Raw genomic sequence first — 27,751 nt, forward strand, 5'->3', positions numbered from 1 at the left:
GTTAAGACAGTTTTTAAAGTTTGATTATTCCTTATGTTTTGTCATCATCAGTTGTCTATATCACCAGTAGAATTAATATACTCATTCTGAAAATATCACTGATGATTCCATTAGTTTTTGATAATAGAATTGTATTACCCCCATTAAACCACAGACACAAAATTAAAATCTTCTTTTGCATTCTAATTAATTGGTATTAGGCAACAAAAACAGTTGTTTTTCTTGGCATAAAGTAACAAAGCCTCAATATGATAAACGTATTGTGAAAACGTATACTGAATGTTCAGAACCTGGGAACATGACATACCCGCAATGACTGCATAATGGCGGCCTTCTGCGCAGCACTCAGCAAAGCCAGAGAAGACCCCAAGCACTGACAAGCTCTTGTTAGGAGATGGCTGGGCAGGGAACGCAAGTAATCCGGGCTAAGGACAGGAATCAGGGAATGCAGTCCACAAATCACTTTTTCTGCAAGCTGCAAAATACAAAAGCATCAATATGTCATACTGTCAATTAATTTTATTCTGAGAACTGGCTGATTTTTCAAAAACAAATCACTGTTTTACCCATCAACAGAAAAGTCAGACTGCATTAAAAAGCAGCAGATAAGTACAAGCAGTACTGTCTAACTCCTTGTGCTCATGGTTGCCAGTGCTGGTTTTTGTAGTTTATAGATGAGCATGCCTGTACATTAAAGAAAAAATATCATAAAATAAATAATAATAACAAACAGGATTTATATAGCACCAACATATTACACAGCGCTGTACATTAAATAGGGGTTGTAAATGACAGATACAGACAGTGACACAGAAGGGGGAGAGGACCCTGCCCAGAAGAGCTTAAAATCTAATGGTGTTCAGACTGATGTTCATAAAGAAAGTCTATTTGCTTTATTAGGGTCTATACTAGGCTTTTATGGAATTTGGTTGCCTTTCTTAACTTTCTTAGTGCCCTGTAGCAGTTGTTCTTCCGATGTGATTTACTTTATATGTCAGTAAATATGTCAATAATGCTGGAAAAATAGTTCTCTGAGAGACAAGTATTTTTTCCAGCATTTCAACACTAATGTCCATATGGAAAAAAAGCTGCAATCAGTGGTTTGCAATTGCACATCCAAACTAATGCTAGGCTCAAATGCCCATCTGAATTTTTTAAATTTCTCCCGTTGTGTGTTTTAAACTCAAGCTGAACCCTGTTTGGTTCCACTCAATTTGAAAGCTCCTGTTGTTTAATAGCAGACACCAAAGGCCTAATATCCTCTTATATGCAGCTCTTGTGTCTCCTGCCATGAAACTTAGGTATATGCGTTCCTGGGAAGCTGATCCAGGGAAGACAAGAATGAGAAGGTGGAGCGAGTTGGCCTACACGCGCATGAAAAGTATTGATTACTCTCCACTAATCAACAGGTTTTACTAAAGTGGTATCTGGTTCCAGACTGTATATTGCGATACCACCCTTCATCCTCACCAATCTGTTTCAGGGGCTGTGATTAGAGGAACACTAACCCATATGGTGGTCGTTTTCAATAGCTCAAACCTTTTGGTCAAAAGTATTTCAGCTTATATCCATAATTGTACAAACTTAGATAGATAAGACACCAGAAGGGCACTCTTCAGCAAACCAGAGCAACCACTCCCTAAACACACCAAAAATGAATCAAACTTATTTTGCTAGTGGCTCATATAACACTGGCCAAAGCATGGAAGAAGGTTGAAATACCCATAGACCCAATAACACTGGTGAAAGCATGGAAGAAGGTTGAAATACCCATAGACCCAATAACCTCTAAACTAAATTGGATCATGGTTAATGATAAGCCCTCTAGCACACTCAATAACACGTTAGACACATTTGATCAGATATGGATAACATGGGTGATGCATAACTCAACATAAACTTAAACCTGTCTATTACAGTTAAGTTACCAGCTAGAAAAATACCAGAATGAAAGTCTCTACCTCACTTCCACCATCCCCATTTGTGTCTGTTAGTTCTGATCTACACCCAACAGGATTTGAAAGTCCGAGGAAAAAGCCACTGGGTAAAAAAAACGGTTCCAATTTAAAAATATGATTACACACATAAACCAGAGGTTGATTATCTTTGTCATGACAATGAGAATGTGAACTGTTGTATTACACCTTGTATTGTTTTATATGTTCTGTCCAAATGTTCTTATGTTCCTGATGTTAAAAGGTTATACACCCAAAAAAGGACATCATTGGTATTACGTGATGTGTCTTGTTATTTTAACATGTTAAAAATCAATAAAGAGTTTAAAAATATAATTTGCTCCTGTTTTAGGGTTTCATGACAACACCTACTCTTTTGGCTTCAAAAACGCTGGGTAATCGACCTCCATAAGTGTCTGTCCAAAGAAGGTCTAAGTAAACCTGGGATTTAGTAATGACTCATAAACAGTCTTGAATTTTTCTATTCAGAAAGCCAAGTCTTTCAATTTTCTAACTGAATCCCAATGGCAGAAGGATTTTTTTTTTTTATTGTTAATTTGCATTGTAGAGGAAACATTCAATGGAATGCAATAGAACAAAGAACAGGCTTTCCCAGTCTATAATATAACAATGTCAAAACTAAATCAATTAAGAATGCTGAAGTTTTAATTGGTTTCTGTAAGATGTAATGTTTTATTGAATCCAATGTTTTCTAATACAATATTGTGTCGTATATAGCCATCTTCAGTCCTAACCTTGCACCCTAAAGGCTATCAAACACAGAAATATCCAGTTGCAACAGCAGTCTGTATTACTGTCAGTAGATTACATTTAGTGGATGTATTGCAAATAATAATTATTGTAAAATCCACCATATGATCACTGTCAATGGAAATCTATAAAAAATGCATGTTGATGTCCTTAGAGCCTAACTTACAGTCTATCTCTCTAATTTAGCCTTTTTCAATCTTTTTACCCCAGAGAAACCCTCTGGGGTAAATTTTGGGTCTCAGAGAGCCCCTGATAAATGAAATTAATTGAGGATTAGTGGAAATGATATGGTGATAATCAAGAACCAATTCCCTTTACAGTGTTAGTGGTAACTGCATCTCTTCTAAACAGCTAAAAGGTTATTAGTGGCATCCTACTGTCTCTGCCAAATGGCGTTGAACTATGCAGGTACCATTAGATAGTAGGTCAATCAGGTAGGTGAATCAGCGAATGTTTAAGGAACCTCTAACAACACCCAGTGGAACCCCAAGGTTCCAAAGAACCCTATTTGCAAATAGCTGGTCTAGTGGTTTTCCAGCCAAGTGCAGTCTACTAAGTAAAAAAACGAATATTCAGATTTTCTAAACATTTTGTTATGTGATCATATAATAGGCATTGCTAAAAAGTATCTGAAACTTTAGTTATTCAGCAGTCAATGTGCGGGGAAATGTGTGTTAATTATACTTACATTAGATTTTGGGGTGACATGGCTGAACAGTAAAAACCCCTAAAAGAAATATAAGACAGTTATTACTATACTATATCAAATCAGCATAACCAAAAGATTACCAAACACTCCACAAATATTGTAAGTTTGACTTATCTTTTGATATTTGAAACTTATTCATCTCAAAAAGAACTATTATATGTTAAAAGAAAAGACTTACCTGTTAAAAGAAAAGACTTACCTGAGCAAGTGAAAGATCAGCGGCTTGTAACTGGGTCAGAAGATTATTCACATGGCGGTGTGGAAGTGTGTGGAAAAATGACACTCCAAGTTCAGAAAGCAGACTTCTCCAAGTGACCAGCTCATTAAAGTCCAATGAATGTACATTGACATTTCTCAACACATTCACTAATGAATAAGCCAACTGAAATATAAACATGGAAATCTAGTAATAACATAAGGAACTGATAATTTGAATAACAAGTTTCACCACGTGTAACATACAAAACATACATTTATGTAGGAGATCAAGAAGAAAGAACAATTATTAATAAATTTTAACTACTCAACACTTCTTTATAATTTAGAAGTAGAAACTGAAAACTGTTTGAACTAAATGGCATAAAAAAACACTTACTCTCCCATGGGGGGATAAAGTTTTCTTTGAAATGCATTCAAGCAGCTTCTTCTCCAAGACTCCTAGTGGGTAATGGAAGGGCTGAAGGTTTTGTAGGTCCTCATATGTCAAATAGCAAAGGAAACCCTCAAGCCTTTTACAGATCCAAATAAAGAAAAAACAAATAAACAATCGCAGTAATAAAGAAAGGACATCTAATAACGGACACCCGGGTTCACAATATGATAATGTGTGCCAATGTTCTACATGGCTAGATGGTGTGAATGTGGCTTTGGCTAAACAGTACATTGAATGCATTTATTTCTATTGCTTTTACAAATCAGAATGCTTAGACTTAAGTGTATGTTCAGCCTAAAGTTTTTGTAACGTTTTACATAGAACAGGGAATGGTTAAAGCCGCAGGTTGGGTTATTTACTACCACCACTGAAGTCATTAAAAAATATCCAAAACTAAAATTATGGATTGCGCATGGAATAGTTTCACTGTTTGTGTCCCATTTGGGGGATTTTCCTTTACTTTCTATCTTGCCAATACAACAGGAAGTTAGAGGATATATTTATAAACTAGGGTAAATCCACTCTACAGGGCAGTTCCCCTATTGGAAGTTTTCCTTTTGGATGTGTCTGGCTGACAATTCAAAATGTTGACATTTTTTATCACTTTCACTGCAGGGGACATGGGTCACAAATTTAGAAATTGCATCTTCCAAACAAGGTCCCAGGTTCGATCCCCAGCCAGGACATTATCTGCATGGAGTTTGCAGGTTCTCCCCGTGTCTGCGTGGGTTTCCTCCGGGTACTCCGGTTTCCTCCCACATCCCAAAAACATGCAGTTAGGTTAACTGGCTTCTCCCTAACAATTGACCTTAGACTATAATAATCACATATGACTATGGTAGGGACATTAGATTTTGAGCTCCTTTGAGGGACTGTTAGTGACACGACTATGGACTATGTACAGCGCTGCGTAATATGATGGCGCTATATAAATACTGTATAATAATAATAATAATAATGATAAAGGACAGTCATTTATACCTGACAGTTCTAATACTTAGAATTCACCAAAAAATGTTTACTTTAGATAAACATAAAATGAACTTTTCCTGTATTTCTGTATTAAAATCATACAACTTCAATCAATTTAGTCTAAAGGACATGTACTTTTCCTTCTACTGATCCTGTACAATGCTCCATTACTGTCCTTGCTGGTAGCAGGTAATGCAATCCCAGAGCAGGAAATTCATTGTTCCATAGCACTATATACCTCTGTATTTTGTCTACATCTTGGCTCTGGTTCATCAGGCATTGTGCCACAAAACGTCCATGCATCATACCCAGGTTCACATCTTTCCAGCCATCTGCCAGCAATTTAATCTGTTGGGCACAAAACAAGTGATTAGTACGACTGTCAGTACCTCACTATCATCTCTTTTATTCGGTGCTTGTACACTTCCCTAACACAGTAATCTTATGTATAATACATTACACCAATCTGCTATAATGATCACTTTGACATTAAAATTGCAATTAGATTAAATTCACCTAACAGCTTGCCCACTCTCCTTGTAGGAGGTACAGGTGTATTCAACAAATCTGTGACAACAGACAGGATAAAGACGTGCAACTGACAGCAACCAATCAAAATTTCTCTAAATAAAATAAGTGAATTGTGATTGGTGGTTTGGCATTGCTGCACTTTCCTTTTTGCATTATTGAATATTAAAGTATCTATTACCTCTGGGACAAACATTTAGAATAATTAAACTACAGAGATAATATTGCCCAAAAATACACATGTTGTGCAAAATAGTCACACCTTCTAGTTTTTAATTTGACTCTATTGGTAAAATACACATTCACTGTGATATTGTTTATTTATTTCTACCCAGAGTTGAATTCATTTTTTTACCAAGACCTTGTAATGGTGGTAGGAATATCACATTGAGGTGTAAAGTTTATACCATCACATCCCAGAGATTCTCAGTGGGTTTAAGGTCTTGTGGTGGCCAATCCATGCGTGAAAACGATATCTCGTGCTCCCTGAACCACTCTTTCACAATCTGAGCCTCATGAATCCTAGTGTTGTCATCTTGTACTATACCCGTGCCATCATAGAAAAATAAAATCCAATAATGGAAAAAAAACTGCTCTTTCAGTATATTCAGGGAGTCAGCTGAATTCATTTTTTGAACCCAAATTAACCAGCTGAACCAACTTCAGATCATATCACAGCTTCCATAGGCTGGCAACTTTTTTGGCAAGGCAGTGTATAATATATGCCATAATTAAAAAATAACTAAAACACATCTCAAATATAGATATATACTATCTTTTGGTCTATGATTGTTTTGTACTAATATAGTTGCTGCTTTTACCACACTACTTAATGTTGACCTTCTAGTAGGAAGACCACCAACAATTATTATTATTATTATTATTATTATTATTAATAATAATATTATTAATAAACAAGATTTATATAGCCCCAACATATTACACAGCGCTGTACAATAAATAGGGGGTGGCAAATGACAGACAGATACAGACAGTGACACAGGAGGAGGAGAGGACCCTGCCTCGAAGAGCTTACAATTGTTCCATTTGCTTTTTAGCCTATTTAAAAAAAGTTGTTGCATGCCTCTTATATATTCATTCAATCCCCAGTGCCTTTCTGCTGTTATTATGCCCTAGCATTTAATTAGTGGGGCGCTAGAGCAGAGCCATGGAATAGGAAGTGGGAATTGGCTGTGCACAGCTGGCTTTTTCAATTGCTTGGCATTAAACTGATGACAGGATTCTAAATGATGGTAAGAAAGTGTTTTCATTTAGGACTGACTGATTAGTGAATAACTTGCTGCTTTGACTTTGATGATGCTAAGCCATTGGTAAGTGAAACAGCAAATGGTGTAGGTTGTTGGCTTTTCAAATAATTATTTTAATGGAGAACACTGAGTAGAGTGGAACAACATTAGCTTGTGTGGGACTGTGTTTAATATTGGACAATATTGGGTGCTTTTGCATTGTTAATTATCCTGTCACCAAAAGCAGAATTAAACTGAAAATAAAAAAATCACACTTACATTTAATTCCGCAGAGCCCTCGATGGACATGTCCCCGGAGATGTACTCGATTGGGTCCCTTGATGTCCTGGAGTCCACTTCGTCCTAGTGCTGAAGAAACACCGGGCGCAGCCATTTTCTTCTGTCGTCTTTCTTGTTCTGGCTGCGTCACCCAATCTTGCACTGCACAGGAGTGAGATCAGGTGACATAGCCTGCTGTAAGGAGGAAAAAATAGTGCCAATCTCATTGCGCATGCGTGAGATCAGCATTCATTTCCCCTCAATGTTGGAAAATGAACCTTCTGCACATACCCTTTTATGTAAAGTAAAAATTTTGGTGATAGTTCTGCTTTAAGCAAGTAGTACAGGTAGTCCCCGGGTTACATATGATATAGGGACTGTAGGTTTGTTCTTAAATTGAATTTGTATCTAAGTCAGAACAGGTACAGTATTTTAATAAATGCAATTAGGACAGATGCTTATCTCAACATAATATTAGGCAGCATGGTGTCAGTTACTGTATAAAAACCCCACTGTGAGCTAATCACAAACAAAGCAAAAAAAAAAGAAAACTTTATGGAGCCTAGACATTCATTGACTTCTGGAGCAAGCTGTGCTTAAATTTGCAAAAACTGCAGAGTTTGTCTTGATCATTAAAGAGTTACAAGATGTTGCAGAAGAGCACAGTCCTTAAGATCACCCACAACCTCAGCTGTGTTTAGCAAAATATTTCTTCTATAAGTCATGCAAACCGCCCCCCTCCCCCCATTAAGCCTCTGTCCTGCAAAGGAGCAAGCAGGAAAGCCCCTTTCGTATCAAGGAGTCATCTGTATGTCAGATGTCCTTACCTCAGGGACTACCTGTATTAGCTTAATGTTAAGTAATAACAAGATTCAGTTAAATATTAGACAATAATGTACAATAGCAGTAACTGGTTATTTATCATATAGACACTTTAAGAAAATATGTGGGAGAATCACCAACACCTGAGAAAATGTCACCCTTAAACTTCCAAGGATTAGCATAAAAATTATGGTTTTATTTTACACATTTTATGAGTAACACATTATAAACTACACTAAGTCCACACTAAACATGGTGTACTGACCTGTTCAGGGCTCAGCTGGATGAAATGACAGAACGGCAGGTAGGGCAGCAGTGGTTGTACAGATTCAAGAAAGTGTGGTGGCCATGATGGGATGTCACCAAACATATTAGCTTGCAGGAGTCGTTTCACAAATGCACGCTTTTGAGCAATTTTCATGTCTGGACTGTGGATCCTGATTGCTTCTAATCTAGAACAAATGATTCATTTTGAGCATATTATAAGTGGACTGGGCTGTATGCATATACAAAATACTGCTCTAGGCTGAGCTGTCTGCAGAGTAAGATACTATCAAGCTAAATCTGCCTAGATGTTGCTATTTTTTTATTCTATTTTTTATTATAGAGACATTATTATTAGGTCTCTGTGGTTCTCCTTGCAATCCTTCCATGAAATGCATTGCATGAAAAGGGTAAACCAGGGACAGTCAAGCTGATCTAGACCTTTTCACCCCTTACCTCTAAGTAACCCTTGTAAACTTTTCAAGTCTGGGGAAACCCCTTCTAAAGCCTTTTTTGCAGGGACAATAGGGAAAAACTGCCTTTCAGTTTGTGGCCATTGAAAAGAATGCCCCTTACAGTGGTGGCTGAAATAGCACTTTTATATACACCTAAAACATCATTAGAGTCATGCAGCTGGATCTACCAAGTCTTGTTGGCCCTCAAACTTTGCAGGCATCATCAAATGAGAAGTTATTCAGCATCCCAGTTTGCCTCTGGAGGAACTCTAGGGCTTCTCTGAACCTTAGTTGAGAATGTCTGGCCTGGGTGATACAGGATGTCATCTAGCCAGAAAAGATGGTAGGCTCTATCAGACTTGCTGCAGCTTCTAATACACATTGGGACAGTGTACAGTGAAATCAGAGGAAGACATTTCACTACACGAGAGAAGCCTGTACAACTTTTTAAGACGTTAAGAAGTTAAGGCTGCAGTTCAAGACTTGAATTATGAATTATATTAGATCCCATACCACTACTGCTTAGCTCAAACAAGCTATTACATTATTACTATACAAAGATTGCCACAAAACTGTTCTGCAACAAATATAAATTAACAAATGATTTCCTTGTTTAAAAAATTTCCAGAATTGTCAAAATACTGCAGATGTATTTATCTACGTGAACCATTTTACAAAACCCCCTCCTTGACAGTAACTTACACACTCTGATTGGCCAGAAGGTAGAGTGGAAAGCTGACAATGTCAGAAATGGACATAAATGGTATAAACTGAGATAGATCCACAAATATTTGGGGTGTTAGGCGGGGAAACTTTTGGATAACCATTGATGTCAGACTTTCTAATCCTTTTTCATCTGGTTGTGACACCTGGAAAATGAAAATATCAATGTAGTTTTAGTAAAAGAAAAAATAAAACATACATTTTAACTATCAACTTTACAGATTATTATTTTATATTTGTAGTCTATACACATAGTTTGTTCTACTTCTCCTATGAAAGATCAGCCGGTAATAGGCAGTTTCCTAGTCACAAGTAAAACAACATCTGTACTGTCCTTCCTGTAAATAAATCAAACTCATCCAGTTCAAATCACTATCAATAATCAATATCAATATAGATCCATGAAAATCAAAACTCATAAAGCAATCTTAATTTAGTAAAAAAAAAATATTTTCCCGGGATCATCACCAGTTGTGTTTAATGTTTAACATACCAGTTATTAAAATTGATCTGTGTGCCTAAATAAATCATGATAAATTATTTGGTAAAGTGGAAAACCCCAAGGGTTTTTAATGTGGCATCAAAAGAAAAAAGAAATTAAAATTTCTAACCAGACATGTAATAAAATATTATAAATTTTCTTTATTCTCAGGGAACATATTTCTTATATTTTACCGCCCCTGAAGGCTAATATTTTTAAACAGGTGATAATAATATAATGGTCCTAGATAGAGTAGAATTGGTACGCAAGTTATATGCAAAAGTGGTACCCAGTTGTAACAAGTCTGTCTTTGGGCTCTATTAATAAAACATGAAATCAGAAATTCCCTTGTGGGAATGCCTTGTTTCAATGCCAGTAATTGATTCCCACCAGTGGATATATGAGGAAATGTCAGACTCCCTGATTTATAAATAGAGCCCTTTATGCTTTTATACTGTTAATTTGTGACTAAAGGAAATTATTTTATCACATGTCTGGTTAGAAAATGATTCTCTCATTTTTGCTATTGATGTCTCCTTAAAAAACCCTTGGTGGTTTCCATTACCCAATAATTTCTCTTAAATACTATTTGATGATGGAGTTGTAGTTCTTTTGACCACCAATGCTGTTACTTCACTTATTCAGGTTTTCTTTGACGTCCAGATCTCTGTTAGAGAAATTTACTCTCACTTCTTGTCCTGCTGACAACTTTTTCCCAGGCAGGAGGTGAAGAGATCTCTCCAAAAGCAAGACAGAGAGTAAACTTGTTTTCTTTGGTAAAATAAAAGAAAGCAGTAACCAGATTTTTATTTCTTTGACCTTTTTACATATTTTTTTCTCTACTTGCTGTTTAATTAAATTGTTGTCAGCAAGATAAAATGAGGGGGCAAATCTCTATACTGGTAACTGGGTTCTGGATAACAGTAAAAGCCCAATAGCAGTTTTAGTTCCCTCCAGCCCTAAGCAAAGCTATGAAAAAATGTTTTGCTTGACATGCACTTTAAATGTACCCAATTATTCCGCTAGTCCTAAATATGTTGACTTTGAATTCCATCAGAATATTCCACATTTGACATCTATTTATATGCAGCAGTTATTGCTTATTTTTTTTTTTTTTTGCTGTGTCCCTAATCCACTACTGTGTCCCCTAGCTATTCTTCCATCTCACCTGAATTCTGGGCCATGAACGATGCATGAGAGAGAGAAACCTTTCCACAGCATCATTTTCTGCTGACATGAGGACCTTCTGGAATCCTTCTTTAGGCATATGTAAATATTCCTGTAATTAAAAAAGTTTTATAGTGGTGAATCTTTACCAACCCTGAATTATTTCCTTCCATATAAAAATGAAAGGGAGCACAGGCCAGATTTTTACTATTTAAAATCCAGAGGAAACTTTAGACACTTTTTTATATATTGTTTTTGATTGGATTGGATTACGGTACTATGCAGGCAGACAAAAGAAATGCTAGAGTAGATGAATACAGAAATAATGGGGAAGGGAATACAAAGAACATAAAGGTCATGATACATAGTAACAAAATACAGGAACTAAAGGGAATGATGAACAAAGTTCAAAACTATGATAACAAGAAAGTAATAAAAAAGAAAACAGCTAAAAAAAATACCTTAGCCCATAGGCTTAGAGAAAGTAATTCTTGAAATCACAGCGCTATCTTTCAAAGGATGTAAATCCCTTTTATCATGGGAGGGAAGTCATAGGGGAAAAAAATAAACCACCTGAGGTGCCCTTACAGAAATCTAAAAATTGTGGCCATGATTTTTCTAAAGTCATTAGTCATATTATGAAAATAATAGGTTGAAAATGTAAATGTATTCAGTATCACAGTGTACCCTGTAGTACTAAATGTTTGGTCCATAGAGATGTATATAACTGAGTATAAGAGTATAGCTGACCCCACCTCACATGTGTTTTAGATAGAAGCCGCCCTCCTAAATCATGGTATATGAAAAGTAAAGCTAGGGTTTTGTGCGGAACAACTTTCATATGCGAACAATATACAATAATTTTTTTGGTCTTTCACATTATTGTCATGGGATGTAGTACCAATTACCTAGACAAAAAGCGGTAACAGAAAAATGTCTTGTAGTCCGACGCGTTTCGCCGATAGGCTTCTTTAGGGGATGTGCAGAGACTAACTAAACAATGGAAAGGAAGTACTCTATATTAGTTGGATGTGATCCAGATAACTTCAGGTCCAAGCAAAAAAGTGGCAAGGAAGCAGATAAAGTAAGTTGTTGCAAACCGAGTGTCAGGCTGAAAGCAGCTAGATTTGACAGATGTACCATTTTTGTAAAACCTTGGTGGCATATGTGTCATCATTTTTTTCTACCTTTAACATTTCTCTGTAAAAGACAGTATTTAAAAAAAAATAACTGTTAAAGTGGGAAGGTGTTTTAGTGACCAAGCCAACATAATCTCCTGGCACCGAGAAGGCGCATATAGGGATCTAACCCTTGTGTCCCTTGCTATTGGTGACCTATGAGGAGGGTACCCAATGCCCAAACATTAAAGTAACTGGGTCATCCCATTGGCACAGTTTAAAGTGTCTAAGGAACTCCCAGTGAAGTGGTTCGAAGTTCTTTTTAATACCAGTGCCCATCAATAGTGTGGGTATAGAGCTTTTTATAACAGCTCCTTATAGGCCATAGAAAATTAATGAAACCCACCTGAAGAAGAATTTCTAAAGCTGTAGCATTTTCCTCCTTCTGAATTAGTTCCCAGAGAACAGGCTGTTGGACATAGGTACAATACAACAGTTAAACAAATAGATAAATTTACATGTCTAGGAAATATACCAGATACACAGTATAAGCTTAACCAAATATAATAGTCTGAAATTATTATTTTGTATTCTTTAACCTTCTGGGCGGGTTCATTTCTGTCTGGATTTATATGTGTAAAAGCAGAACATTGTCTTTCATGAAAATTTATTTTACATTGTAGGCCTGTAATTTTTAGGCATAACTCACTGAAATATGTCCAATATTTAATAAATTTATTATTAAACGTTAAATAAAAAACACAAAAATCTGTTAAAACAATATCACTTCTAAATCCACCAGCCAATGAAAACACTAACCACTATTTTCTTGCAACTTCACTCCTGCGGGTTAGTTTTGTATATTTTCAATGGTTTTCTATTGGCTAGTAGTTGTTTTTTTTTTCATTTATTTAAAGTGCAACTAGCATAAATAGCTAAATTTCATTTGAATTTAGCTCCTTTATGTCACCCAGTATAACAGCACTCCAACAAGATTTAGGTTGCGTACACACGTGCAAAAATTGTCTTTGGAAACGAACGATCCACGAAAGAACGTTCGATAATTGTTGACAAAAAAGTGCACAACGACTGGTCAATGATGCCGACGAATGAGGAATCTCGCTGGGAACGGATTGTTCGTAATCTATTGTGTGTATCATTCAGGTCGTTCAGTGATCGTGGATTGTTGTGTGATACACTTTCTCCTGTACATGTCACTTCCTGCTTCGATTGAACAATCCTAGTGTGTACAATATTGGTGTATTATATTTGAATGATCGTTTCATTAAAGCATGTACAGAATTGTTCCGAATATGATTGTTCAAAATAATCAGGAATAATTGTGGATCGTTCATTTTCAAACGATAATTTATGCATGTGTGTACCTAGCCTTAGTTAACAAATCACACACAGATTAGATTATTTTAAAATCTGATTTGCTAACAGTAACTCACACTAAAGCAGCTCAGAAGATCCTCTTTATTAGTATCACTGTTCTCCATCTCAAGATATAGCTCCACAGTCTGCAGGATACTCAGCGAGGAATTCTTCTTGAAAGAAGCCCAGAAAGAGCTATTATCTAGCAAGCTAGAGAGGAGGATGGCTTCTCCCAGTCGATCCCTTGTTTCCTTACCTATCTGCTCCGGGTCTGAGAATGTGAAGAGAAAATCAAGCATCTTCAGGAGATACTGGACATTGAGAGCCCAGCCATAGGACTCACTGTCACACTGTGATAGTTGAGAGATCAAGCCTATGATGTACGATACTGGATTTTTGCACAGCTGAGAGGTGTCAAAGCTTGGTGAAAGCGGTAATGCATCTGCTAGTCTTTGGAGAAAGCATTTTCCATTGAAGGATGCATTTTTCCAGCAGTAATCCACAACCCATGGGTGAATGGCTTTAAGTGAAAAATATAAAGATACATTTTTGCAGACTAGATCTTTAAAATCCTGCATGTTGATCCCTTTGCATTCTTCAACCAATGTGGTATTTTGAAAAGAATTACTGTCCCAAGACTTGTAGTTGCAGGAGCTGTAATTTGCATTTAGCATTGTTTTTACCATGTGCCTCTCGCATAGTTTGATTACCCAAACCCTAGTATCTTCTGGCATGCTGGATATTGAGTTATTACTACAAAGTTTCTCAATTAGGAATGTTTTGTTATCAAATAGACATGCCTTTAAAGATTTTGGGTTCATAGGCACCCCCTGCCACAACTCTGAGCACTTGATATTGTTCCGTAGTTCTCTGACAGCCTCAGAGCTGTTAAAGACATTAGTGCACAGGTCACTCATTATTGATAGGTCTTGGCTTCTCTTAGAAAATGATGTGTTTTTGCAGACAGTAGTATTAAATTCAAGTGGGAAATATTCCCTGCATACCCACACCCAAAATGAATCTTCTTCCATGGAAGAAAGGTACCACGCAGCATCTGAGCAGGCAGCCTGGAGGTCATAAGTTGTATCTACAGAGTAGCCAGTAGCATTGTAAACATTGCAGTACAAAAACACTGTAAAGTTGGAGACACCGGGCAATCCAGAGATAGAATCATTACATACTGCTTCCAGGACTTCGGTATATGGTTGAGGCTCCTCCAGTACCTCCGTCTGTGACCTCTTTGAGATATTATGTGCCTTGACCTCAGTTTTCCAAGCAGGTTTACCACATGTCAGGATTGGGGGAGCTGATGGGAAACTTGATGATGTAAAACCAAGAGAATGGACATTCCATGATACATTATGTTTTATTCCCCTGTGTGAAACACAAAATTTGCATCAATACTGGTAGAAGACAGTTTGTAAAAGCTCAAAAGACTGAAAATATCTCTAGCCACATTTTCTTGATGTATTAGAAAAGTAAAAGTAGAAGCAGAAAAAGGTAAGAAGCTTGTCAGTTTACTTTGGCATCTGTAACCTGATTTTGGAGATTTACATGATTTTCTAAGCTAAGGTAATCGAAGCACAATCACAGAAAACACATTTTTTAAGTAAAGTATGGAAATAATAGAACCTCCGTTAGCTGGTCCCAAAATGGGGGATGTGTCCTCTCACTCAATGGCCAGGTGCCAGACCCGAACACTACTTACTTGAGGAGAGAAGATCATTAATAGTTTGTAAGCTCTGATACCATCTAAAATAGTACATACACCCCTGGAGGAAAAGAGAGACAGGAGAGCATTGGCAGTATACCTGGGTCTGGACTGGAATAGTAAGAAGTGGTGTTCTTTTGCCCAGAATAGGCAAAGTGGCAAAGTACATTTCTTAACAATGCGTTTTGTTGCTTTCCTGGACGTTTATTTAGATTCTGAAGTCTCTACATCTCTCTTAAGTACCATCCCCAGGTCATCCCCAATTCTACTAAATTTGGCAGTTAATCAACAACTATCAGAATTACAAATTATGATAGATGTCTTGAATAAACAGGTGTTATTAATGGAAGCAGGGCTTACCACAAGAGCAATTGCTGCAGATTACCTGTAAAAGAAAATAGATATATGGTAAAAATTGCAAAGAGATGTAAATAAATCAGTGAGTCAGTAAAAACAATCTGGACCAGAAAAAATTGATCTGATTTCCACATATGTCCAGATGCCTGGGTCAACTTAATTTATTAGTCAGAGATCAAGAACAGAACAGAATTTTGTAAAAACATTTGTTTAGCTTTAACCAGGTCTTACAAAAGTAGATCAATGTGAATTAATCCAAAAACCCTAATTAACCCTAGTATTCTGGAGTAAAATATAAAAAAAAATCTATAAATATATAGTCTGGCTATTTGTATTATCTCCTATATATTTCTTATACATAAAACCTACCTACTGAACACTTCCCATTCTGATCAGCATGGGGTATTCCGATCACTGATGACACTCTATTCATCAGGGTCCCTTTCATCCGAGAAACTTTTCTGTTCAAATTGTCATATACAGATCTTTCCATTCGTTTCATAAGATTGTATCTAAGGTCCTCTAGTACATCCCAAACAACATTCTCTGGACTCCCCTCTGCATCAACAGCTGTGGTTTCTCTCTCCTTATCCTTAGAACGGTAAATTATTTCTAACACATTTTGTACTTCCTCCTGTTCGGATAGAGAACTAAATCTACTAGAGTTGGAATGTTTGTCTTTTAAACCCTCTGAAAGCATGCTGAAAGGTCTATATTTCCCATGTGATGCAACAGAAATCCCTGATTGCACATTGACAACAGGTGTCCAGTTATTGCCTTCAAAGGGCAATAGGAGCTTTAGAATAGGAACGGGAAGAAGGCCACAGTTACTGTGACCCATCAATAAACATAAGACACCTTGGAGAGTTGCTGTATGTGTTAAGGTTCCACTAAGAAGTGCTTGAAACAGTGTGTCCATCAAACCCCCGAGCATCTCCCAGTTATGTCCTAGAAGCTGAAGAGCATTCTGACTGCTGCTTATTGACGTAAAAACACTCTGTATGAAGCTGAGAAGAACACTCCAGTTTTGACTTCCTCTTAGAGAAACAAGAAAGTCATGTAATTTTAGAAGTGGCAAGGTTGGGGATTTCTCCACTGGAGCTTGGAGAAACTGTTGAAGAAATGTGTCCCAGGCTTCATCCTCCTGTTCATTTGATTCTTCTTTCTGTAAATAAGTTGTAATGTTATAGAGGAATTCTGACAGGCGATTTTTCTTTGCTTTGTTTTTCTGAATTCCAAGGAGTGATTGAGCACTTTCTGGTGTAGTCCAAAAAGATCCAAAATTAAATCCCATTTTTTCCAGGAGCAGTTTTATGTCATCAGAGTGAAATCTTGTTTTTGAGTTAGACATCATGGGAAGGTGGTGCTCAATTTTAGATTTCCATTTGGAAAAAATCTTTTCTAAGTTGCTTTGCTTCCTTTCTTGATCTTTCCCTGCATCAGTGAAAATATTAGTTTGGACAATTTAATGCAACCTCCTTCCCGCCAGGAACCTTGGTTTACAATTTTTATATACTTCTTACTTTTTCAAATGTCTAAAAAAAGATTGAGAATGGACAATGTAAAAAGAAAATGGAAGCCCCTTAGGAAAAAAACTTTATTTGGATAAACAGTTTACCATTCATTCAATATTGCACCCTTGTCAGAATATTGGCCGCAGAAAATTGCATTCTGCATTTATTTTATGTCCCACGCCTGCATACTATGACCCTTTCTGTGAAGCACCCTACCTAATATAAAAACTTGGTACTGCCCCATTTTAGGCTCCATCCATGTCGTGCATCCTGATTCCTTTATCTGTAGCAAGGGTTAGAGGGTTCTCAAACCTTTTAAATGAAGAGCCAGTTCATTGTGCATTAGGCTGTTGGGGGCCATAAGTACCCCAACATTGGAAAAAAATCCTCAGGGTCATTGGGACATTTGGAGTAATCCATTCCCTGGCTATCACTGGGTGGAATGGTGTCAGCAATGCCTTATTGATGCCAGTTGAAATAGCAAAGTCAATCCATCACTGATGTTCATGAAGTACTTAACTTTGAGTACACTCCGTATCCTAAGATGCTTCACTACTTACTGAATGATGTATCAGAAAAAAACTATGCAGATATGGTGTTGGTGAGGAGATCACTTAGCCCAACCGTCCCTAAGATACATTGCAATAATGGCACCTTTCAGTGTCCAAAAAGAGTTCCTTTTATGTAGAATCTTTTTTAATTGTAGAGGCCAGTCCAAGCCAGGCCACAGTTGAAGAACCACTGATCTAGTTTTTAGCAATCATAAACAGCACAGAACTTCAGATCTTAGAATCTTTACTGGATACATGATGAGTACCTCAGCTAGCTAGTAATCCAAGATCAAGTTTACAGATGCAGAGAATGAAATCAGCAAATCAGCTCCACAGATTGAAATTAGAAAGGCTAGCTGTAATATTTATATTATATATTATATTATATATGATTTTTTTGGTTTTGCTATTTTTTTTGTGCTGTGATACAATATAAATTCTACCTGTCATTTAGACAGCTGGGGTTTTCCAGCAGGAGTTTTTAGGTAACAGTTCGAAAAAGGTCAAAAGGGTGTCACTTAATGTGTGTCAATGTTTAAAAAACAATATTTTTTAAAGCAACTCTTTGTTGTATGTAACTATTTACCAGAATGGGGGTGGTTCTCAATCTTGGTCTGTCAGTCAAAGACTGTCTAATGAAAAATACAACGGACTCTCTAATCTTAAAACACCATAAAGCATTGCCTTTTGTCTTTCGTAATTGTTTCCAGGGACAGATGAACAACAACCACTGTATACATGTCAGTATACAGTGGTGAGACAAGCCTGACCATTTATATTGGGCGAGAATCATCTAACTTGTTCATAGACTTTTTTAGAACCCTTTTTTCATTTGATAACATTTACAGTTTCTCAAGCATGGTTTGTCTTTTTCTTCAGAAGTACCAGACAAAGACTGTGTAATCAATAAAAAAAAAGGACCCCCAAAGTTTCTAGTGACCTAGAACACTGCAATAACTTAATGAAATGATTAACTAATTAATTACAGATGGCTTCATAACTATATATAGGTAATTACAATGTTTTTATTTGTATTTGCAAGATTTGAACAGTTTTATATTTCTTATGTTTTGGTGAATTTTATTTCTACATTGTGGGGTTGTAAAATTGTCAATGAAAACAATTGACTTTTAGGTAGTCAAAGACCCATAGGTCCCAGAATGTCATACTAATGTTAAATAACATTTTGAATTACCTTTGCTTGCAAGAGGCACCAACATCAGTATCATCCAGAAGAAGAGTTTTTGACATTCCATATCTGTATTATGAGGGCTAGAAGTTCTTTGATACAGGTAACATGACAACTTCCAGAAAGAGTGAAAAGTCACATCTGCTCATCTGTATCTCTGTACAAGCCGTGCATCATCTTCACTCATATCCGTGCGTAGGGAAACAAGATCTGTAACATGACATGAAGGATCTGTCACTTGAGCATCACAGCAGCTTTCCTCACCTGAGCAGTTTCTGGAGTTACAACCATTATTTACAACCAGTCCTCATGTTACACTTTCCATTGACTGGACACGTGAAAGAAAAGCCAGCAGAATCATTCGTTTTCTATAGTTAGCTCTATTGAGAATGTAGATTTTTACATTTACAAATAAAATCTAAACGTTGTTGACTAACTCATGACATAAAGCCTTTATTATTATGCTAAACCTAGAGAATGGTTAATAGTTATCAAAGGTACATTTATCAAAGAAGCAATTTCCCAAGTTTTCATTATTTTTTCTAAGTTTTATTTATCAACTCGTGGGACATTTCAATAACAGATATTTTCATCTACTTTGTTTTGGTGAAGTCATTCATCTTATCCAAAGCTTTTCATCCAGTTTATTGCAGAGAAAATGATTCCGTGTTATGATTTAAAAATGTGCCTCTTTTCTCAAGTTTTAACAATCTGTGTTATTCTTAGGCAATGTTCAGACCAGTGGTGAAGTTATGGTGCTTTTACTGCATTCAATGCCACTGAACCACTGCATTTAAGGGAGGGCATCATGTATTGGCGACAATCCAATGGAGAAAGAATGGGGGAGCCAGTAAGTGGTTCAGTACTAGTTTAGTACTGATCACTGCCATCTGCTGATACTTCTCCAAATGCTGTTTTTTTAGGAATCAGCACTGGCAGGTAAGCAGTTGGCAAAGTGTCAGTCACCCGGAGCCACACATGAACAGTTATTTCCACCATGGGTCTAAATGTACCTTACTCTTTACCAGCCATTTCTAACCTCCAATGTTTCCAGCAAACTAAAATGCAGACCATTGAGGAAGACATTGCTACTTTGATAACAATTGTGAATTAAATTTTGTATTCATCTGCACAAAAAAGACATTTTTACTTTAAAAACAAACCCAAAACTGAAACATTTAAACTGCACATTTGATTGGAATTTCCAATAGTGGCAAAAAAAATGTTTTATGCTGGGATTGTTATATAAAAGTATGAATGGTTGTTTAGAAACACGATTGAAAAAAATATAACAAACCAAAGCTTGCTAACACGTTTGCTTGATAATTCTTGATATACTGGCATAGTATATAGGGTAGGGGGATAAAAATACCACTTTTCTAGAGTGTGTGTCCATTATTACACTTGTTTAGTAAAACATGCAAACATATTTCAGAAACTTCAGGATTTCCCTTTCACTATGGTCACACAAACCCATCTTAAAAATCACTATGGATGTTTTCCATGTTAATTCTGTTTAAATCAGCTTCAGTGCTTATACTTATAATATTTCAACATTGCTGCACATTGACCTAATCTTTATTGATATATATTTTTTATAGTCCTGATAAAGATGGGGAGGCCCACCAAAATGTTCTAGCTGAGCAAAAAATAAAATTAACTCAGAAAACATTACAGTAGTTGAGTGGGATTTTCATGCTCAATCCTTTCTCATTAAGATGACCATATCCAAAGACGAGTCAAGGAGTCTTACAGAGGGCTTCGAGATGTTGGCTTGTCCCAACAGTGACATGGTAAATATGTTCCATGTTTGGCCAACAACCAGATACAGTACATGAGCTAAAGCTTTGTTTTATTTTTCCTTTGACATAAAATCATGTTAGGTTACTAACTACAAATAGACTTTCCAGCATGTGAATCTCTTTATGTGGTGAGAATTTCTTGCAAGGATCAAAAGTGTTTGTTGTTTTCAGCTTGTCTTGTATGTCACTATCTATTAGTGAAACTAAACTGCAAACATTTATTTTCCTGAAAACATATTTTACTTCTAATTGTGAAAATCCTACAGCTTTGTGAAAATTTCAACTATCATTTAGATAGGAATTGGTGTTAATGACAGGTAAAAGACACACATTTATCAAACAGAACATGAAAACACAATAAAAGATTTTCCAGTTTTTTTTATCTAATTACATCTAGATAATAATCAGCACAATTTATTTAGCCGTTAGACCAGTCTGACACAATATTTTAAACAATATGGTATTTAAACATTTACCTAACAAATATATTTTTTGCACCTACCTTTTATCTGTTAATGTGAAATATTCTCCCAGGAATGACTTGAAGCTGCTCTGTGGATAAAATATCTTTTAGGAGAATGTAGAAAACCGACTAGCCTCATTCAGCTGCCCTCATCCATTGGATATATTCTATCTGATCAGGTTGCTAATGATCAGCAATTTGTGAGGACAATAGCTCTGTCCACGATGCCCATCTCTCTGAGGACAGCAAAGGAGAAAACTGTGCAGGGAGGGGCAGCTTCAGACCTTTGCTGTCACTCTTGCATCTTACTCACCTGCCCTGTGGGTCACATTTCTTCTTTCTACATGCTGCCACTGTCATTGACATTGTTCTGCAAAACATTCAGCAGAAAAATGCTATGAAGTTTTGTTTGATGTCAAACCAGTAGATGTATTCATAATATTACAAGTACTGTGCAAAAACTTGCTGAAGACAACTTTTCCAATAAGAATTCTATATGTATTAAAGTTTATATAAACTGCTACTGTAAAGCAGCGGTCGCCAACTGGTAGCAAGAAAATTTTGGTGGTCCACAGCTCTGTCCCTTGTATGAACACAACCAGACCACTCTCCCATCTCAGGCTCAAACCTGCTTGCTAAACATCCTTGGGGGACAGTAGCGCAGGGCTGTGGACACAACTTTTGTTGCTACTGTTCCCCCAGAAATTTAGCAAGCAGGTCTGAGCCTTAGAGTGGGCGGGTTCTGGTATCATGATGTAACTCTAAGGGAAGTTTCTTCCCTTTTGAATGGCACACAACTCCCCGCGCATTTTGGTCCATAATGGTCAGGAAATGTGCATAAGCAAATTTTGATCCTCTGCAAACACCATCTTGATGAGCAGTTTCAGGGCAAAAACTTGTTCCAGAATAGATATTCCAGGGTGATGAGGATGTATATATTTCCCTACTTGTCTAAAAAATCATTCCACAAGTGGATAACCTGCCCTACAGCAATCAGTTAGCCAAATTATCAATGTTATTATATGGTTGAATCAAATCATCAAATGAACATTAAAAAGTAAGTGGACTCTTCTGAAATCTTACAAAATTAAAAATCTAATTGCTCTTAGACTGTATTATTGACATATGACTATGGTAGGGGCATTAGATTGTAAGCCCCTTTGAGGGACAGCTAGTGACATGACTATGGGTTTTGTAAAGCACTGCATAATTTGTCGGTGCTATATAAATACTGTGTAATAATAATCTATACATTGCTTTCCCCTTTGCCTATATCCTTTATTTAGCAAATTAATACAATTATAATAAAAACAACCCAAGTTATAGACTAATAAATGTGCTCAAGCTTTTGGTTTTGTAAAAAAGTATAGCCTTTGCAGAAACTAGTTCTTGTAAGCATTTTTGCAAAACTAATTTATACCTGACAAAAGCTTACAGGACCTATAATTGGAAATCTTTAATAATGTGTGATTAATGACAAGATTAATGACAGGTATAGAGTATAGTAATGGCAGTCCAGCCACCAGACTATGACATCTGTCATTGTCTAGTGCCCAAATTGGCTGAATAATGACAGGAACTCAGCTCAGAAGAGCTTGTCATTGAGCCTGATTTATTAAAGCTCTCTGAGGCTGGAGAGGATACACTTTCATCAGTAAATCTGGGTGATCCAGCAAACCTGAAATGGATCTGGTACAAGATTGAAAACATTTGGAACAAATAGCAAATGACTTTTTAGAAATTCATACCAGGTTTGCTGGATCACCCAGCTTCACTGATGAAGGTGTATCCTCCTCAGCCTGGGAGAGCTTTAATAAATCAGGGCCATGGTGGTCAGCCAATCAAGCAAGGGGAAACACCTGCGCTTGACTGTGCACCTGCTGGATTGGCTTGCCACAGATCCCCGCAGGTCCAGGTCATCTGTGCCTCCTTCTTGCTGACCCTCCTTGCAGTCCCCTGCTGCCAGCACCATCTCTGCCTCTGGATCCAACACTCTGCACACTTCCTGTTCCAAGTCAGGTGATTCTTTGTCAGCTCCTCCCTTGCCCCAGAGAACCAGAGTATTCCACAGACGCACTCCCTCTGCTGGCAAACATCTGAACACCTGAGATTATCTCAGCAACAGCACTCCCTCTGCTGGTGGGATTGATGTCTGCAACTCACTTGATCCACACCCATCACCTGACATTCCCTTCTTAAGGAAGTGACCTGGCAACAGGAAGTTGCCTGAACAAGGAGTTCCTTAGGATCTGCTTCCAGGTTCCTGTTGTTTGTTTTTCCTGTTCCAAATTCTTTGAGTACTGACCCCGCCTTGTTTCCTGACTGCTTGTGTTTACTGCCTGCCCTGACCTTTTGGCTCGTCTGACTACTCTCTTGGATTTCCCTTTTGCACTATGTTTTGGTTGCAGCGTGTTAGCAGTCACCTGCCTTGGCGAGCATGGGGGATGCATCCTGGCAGTAGCTTGCCTAACAACATCCTCACCTCTAGAGGCTCTGGAGAAGACCAAGCTATTGCTTAGACCCTGCGCCCCGTGCATGTCTCCACCCAGGGTTGGTGACACAGTGGGTCCACCACTTGGCCTTGTGGACCCGTGACATGTCTGAAGAATGACAGTATTTGCACCCACCTGGGCAGAGGTCCCATAATTGTGTTCAGCATCAGCAGAAATGACTGATGCTGGAAGGGATCATGAGATGGCTGGATCCTGCAAAGGTAAATAATAATAATAAATATTTTTTTTTCTCTTGTGTTTTATCTCTTGTGTCTTTTTAGGAACAAATATATACTATGTACCCCTGTCTGGAGTATCTGCGGGGACATGTTGTGGGGATGAGGTCCTCCCCCTAATGGCTTTGGCGGTAAAGACAGAAGGGAGGGTGTTCATCCTTTTTTTAACCCCCCCAAGAAAAAGAAGGTAATGTTTACCTTGCATAAAAGGGTTGTCTATCCTTTTATGTAAAGTAAAAAGTCTGGTGATAGGTCCACTTTAACAGTAAAACTGGTAATGTGAACTAAATCTTAGGTTGTGTATAGGCCAGTGGCACACCCCACTGGACAGCAACAGCCCACAGCAGGGCTTTAAAGCAGAACTAAGTCCGAAAATTAAGAAATTGTGACCAGGCAGGTTATTTACATTATTATAGCCCTATATGCCTGATGGTAGTTTTTTGTTAGCACTCACTTGTCCTTGCTGTGATGCAGGCAGTGCCATCCTACCCCGATCTTTTTCCTGAAATCTTGATTGGTTGGGACAGAATGATTTAACTCATAATTTCATTCAAAAAGAAAAAAAACAGTTGCTGGAACTGCTTAAAAAGAGTAGTTAGTAGTATGTTTGTCTCCTAACAAACGTCAAGATATTTAGGACTAACATCATCGCAAGTGACATTGACTATATACCAGGTATTATGTACCATGTCAATGCAGAATAATTAGTGCTGTCACTCTAGTTTATGGAAAGTAAATAAAGGATCCATTGGAATGATCTCTTTGCAATATGACTAGCTTACACAGGGAAAATTATAAAAAAAAAATGCATTAATGAAACTTACAGAAAGCATCATACTATCTGCTATTTTTTATTTTGCCCATAGTTTCACTTTAATATTTCCTAATTTTCCTTACATATCTAATCCACAATGTCTACAACAACACAGTAATTGGATTTTTATGCCAGAATACCAAGAACAAGAAGAAAGAACAAATGATAACAAAACATAGACACTGCTTTTTGCAAAGGGCAATATCAAAGGACAATGACCATGGGATGAGTATTATTGTTACTAGCTTCCAGCCTTTTGGTTCCATGACCCAAGCTGTCATTACCAGCCTATTCTTGACAATGGCTTAACTTACAATTGCTTGGGTGTATGTGTGCATGACATCAAACAGGAATGTCACTGAGGAAAATGAAGCTATAGAGAGGTCATTGGTTTCTATTTAATTGAAAAGCTGTAGTCAAATGAAAACTGGTTGAGCTCAGAAAATTGTTGCCTTCATTAAATGTAAGTGATAATGCACATTCATTAGCAGACAAAAGTAGAGTAATTAAGAAGAAATACATCATTAATGAGTAACCAAACAACAGGATACCATGCTAAACCACAGACATAACTGGGGTTCCAAGCAAAAAAAGGTCATCCAGCTTCAAATGATCATTTTACTCACCTAGGCATTGTATGCACAGTTACACAACTAATCCTCATTATTATTAAAATATTTTTAAATATATATATCTATATATATATCTTTATATATCTTTTAGATTATTCTAGAATATGTAGGTATACTTTGAATATATTATTCAAACTTGTAGGTTTTTCAGTGTTAGTGGTTACAGAACAATGTGCCCCTCCAGTTCTCCATCACTTGCTTTTCATGCATTGTAGTTATTCAGGCCGACTAGAAAGATCTAAACAAATTTTTTAAGGCCACACACACATCAAACACATATTCTTTATTTGTAACAATATAAACACGTAGATTTTTTGTGCTATCACAAGTTAAGAGAGCCATTTCAGAGCTGGATATGTTTCCATCACCTACCCAATTTCTGCCATAGCTTCTTCCCTTCAATATTTTTTTATTAATTAACCCACCATATTTTCTTTAATTTTCAGTTTTTTGTTAAGTGAGCTTCCTCTTTCTACACTAATCTATATTTGTCCTCACCCTTGGCCCAGATGTATGCACAATAAGCCATGATGGTTAAAAGTGATCAATGATGTCAACCCAAATGTGAATATAAATGTATCTGAAGCCACATTTGTTTTAGTCTCGGATAGCATTTTTAGTATTTAAAATGTTATCCTTTTATTCTGCATTCTGACTCTGATTTATTATTATTTTTTTAAAATGGCATGCTGGTGAAGTCTATTTATTAATTAATATTTGCATGGGTTGTGATGGTAATACTACCAACATGGCTTTGTATATGAATTCCATAAAAAGGTAAATAACCTAGAAAAATAACTATAAAAAAATGTACTCAAGATTCAGGTTTTTCATTAGGCACATTCATTCCAATTGAACCCACAGTTTTGTACATGGGGTTTTGTGTACAGTCTCCCAAGTTTTGATCCATTTCACTTTACAATGTCTATCAGTAACAAGTGATCTGACTGCAGTGCCATTCCTCATGTTAGGAAGAAACTGAAGCCCTAGAAATCTGTTATCTTGGGAACTCTCACTGCCTGGAGAAACTGTAGCCAACATTCATATTACACGCATGAAAGAGGCCTCTCTGAGGAGTAGCTGATGGATGGCTTTGTGTACGAGCTGGTAATTGGCTCTCTACTTCTGATATCACTGAATATAAGCAGACAGATCGGTGTAGATAAAACTAAGCAATTGTGTATTCTAATTGGCAGATATTCAAGGCTCACAACTACCTGCAGTAATTATATGAAGCAATACAGACAATACTTCAGAGCGTTGTATTCTTTATCTGTAACAAGGAAGCCGATTGTTCACACTTTTTGCTGTAGTGTTGCATGGAGGTCCTGGCAAAACTTTTTTCCTTTAGATAATATCTTGAAAACAGAATATTACACATATATTCCAGATACAGATTTAGGTTCAATTGAAGAAATGAAGGGCAACCCATGGTGCTATACACAAAACAAGAGTAGAAATAGAATTGCACTGTTTCACACCCATACTATGCTACAAGGAAAAGTCCACCAGTCAGTGTTGTTTTTGACACTAGGCATAGTAGATCCCCACTATGTATCCCCACCAACCTGCTACCTGAATCTTACTTACTTAGGACACCCTAAGGGTTTTTTCCAATCTCTTTTAGCTAGATGCATCACTTGGCATAGTTTAACAGTGGTTGTTCATGAGCCAAGGTACGAAATAAGCTCATACAAGTGATGCACTGTAGCTGCACCGAGATATAAGTTGGGAGATGTCAGAGTGGTGTAAATCAGGAGCTGGGGCTGTGTCAAAAATTCATGCAAGAAATAGAGAGAAAAGGTGACACAAGTTGAGGATCATAATTATTTAAAAGTTGTAATACAATTATAGTACAAATGAATACATTGTTTTACACATCCTACAACCACGTTATATATTTTACTATTATGTAGCATTGTATTATTTTGTACTACAAGGGTTGCCCAGCCCATTGTAATACAACATGTTTCCAAGCAGTAGAATGTATGAATGGGTGAAAGTGTCACATAACACAAAAACCTAGTGGGATACCAATTAAGTTCAAGCTCCTCTAGGTCCCGCTAACCTCCCCTCCCCGCCCCAGCAATTTTAGTGACAATAGTATGTTCAGGGGCTTTGCAATTACCATAAAAAGTGGGCAACAATAACCTACATTTAAAAATCAGCAATTCTTGCCTATATTTATTGTAAATTGTTGAAAATCACATGCTTTTTAACATTTTTAACATTGTTTTGGGACATTGTAACTAAAAACTGTGAATTCTGAGTTTCCAATTGACTACAGTGTAAAATGTCTTCTAACAATTAAAATGCCTCTAGTGGGACTTCTAGCAATTTTAAAGAATAGTTTAACAAAGTTTACCAAGTGCAAATTCGAAGGGCAAAATAAAAGCAAAGGAATTTGAAGCAATGTGAAAAATGTACCTGATAGAGAAACAAATAAAATGAGCAAACAAAGGATTGAATC

At 36.9% G+C, this 27,751-nt stretch overlaps 1 protein-coding gene and 1 long non-coding RNA gene across 2 annotated transcripts in view; both read right to left on the bottom strand.

Annotated features, from left to right (window-relative positions):
• Positions 1 to 16,288, bottom strand: part of STRC (stereocilin) — a 31,458-nt gene extending 15,170 nt beyond the window's left edge. The window contains exons 1-11 of the mRNA XM_072399118.1: positions 15,958 to 16,288; positions 15,592 to 15,616; positions 13,598 to 14,894; positions 12,550 to 12,612; positions 11,027 to 11,137; positions 9,357 to 9,523; positions 8,201 to 8,387; positions 5,298 to 5,407; positions 4,031 to 4,163; positions 3,635 to 3,817; positions 308 to 475 (exon numbers count right to left, since the gene is read on the bottom strand). Coding sequence (XP_072255219.1) covers positions 308 to 475; positions 3,635 to 3,817; positions 4,031 to 4,163; positions 5,298 to 5,407; positions 8,201 to 8,387; positions 9,357 to 9,523; positions 11,027 to 11,137; positions 12,550 to 12,612; positions 13,598 to 14,894; positions 15,592 to 15,616; positions 15,958 to 16,288 — 2,775 coding nt within the window. The remainder of the gene's footprint in view (positions 1 to 307; positions 476 to 3,634; positions 3,818 to 4,030; positions 4,164 to 5,297; positions 5,408 to 8,200; positions 8,388 to 9,356; positions 9,524 to 11,026; positions 11,138 to 12,549; positions 12,613 to 13,597; positions 14,895 to 15,591; positions 15,617 to 15,957) is intronic.
• Positions 16,289 to 16,347: 59 nt separating this feature from the next.
• Positions 16,348 to 21,199, bottom strand: LOC140322195 (uncharacterized). Its single transcript, XR_011919164.1, has 3 exons — positions 21,147 to 21,199; positions 18,849 to 19,052; positions 16,348 to 17,022 (listed from the first exon to the last, which is right to left on the bottom strand). It is a non-coding gene; the product is annotated as an uncharacterized lncRNA (long non-coding RNA).
• Positions 21,200 to 27,751: the final 6,552 nt, after the last annotated feature.

This window comes from Pyxicephalus adspersus, chromosome 2 (assembly GCF_032062135.1).
Source record: "Pyxicephalus adspersus chromosome 2, UCB_Pads_2.0, whole genome shotgun sequence".
NCBI classification, from domain to species: Eukaryota; Metazoa; Chordata; class Amphibia; order Anura; family Pyxicephalidae; genus Pyxicephalus; species Pyxicephalus adspersus.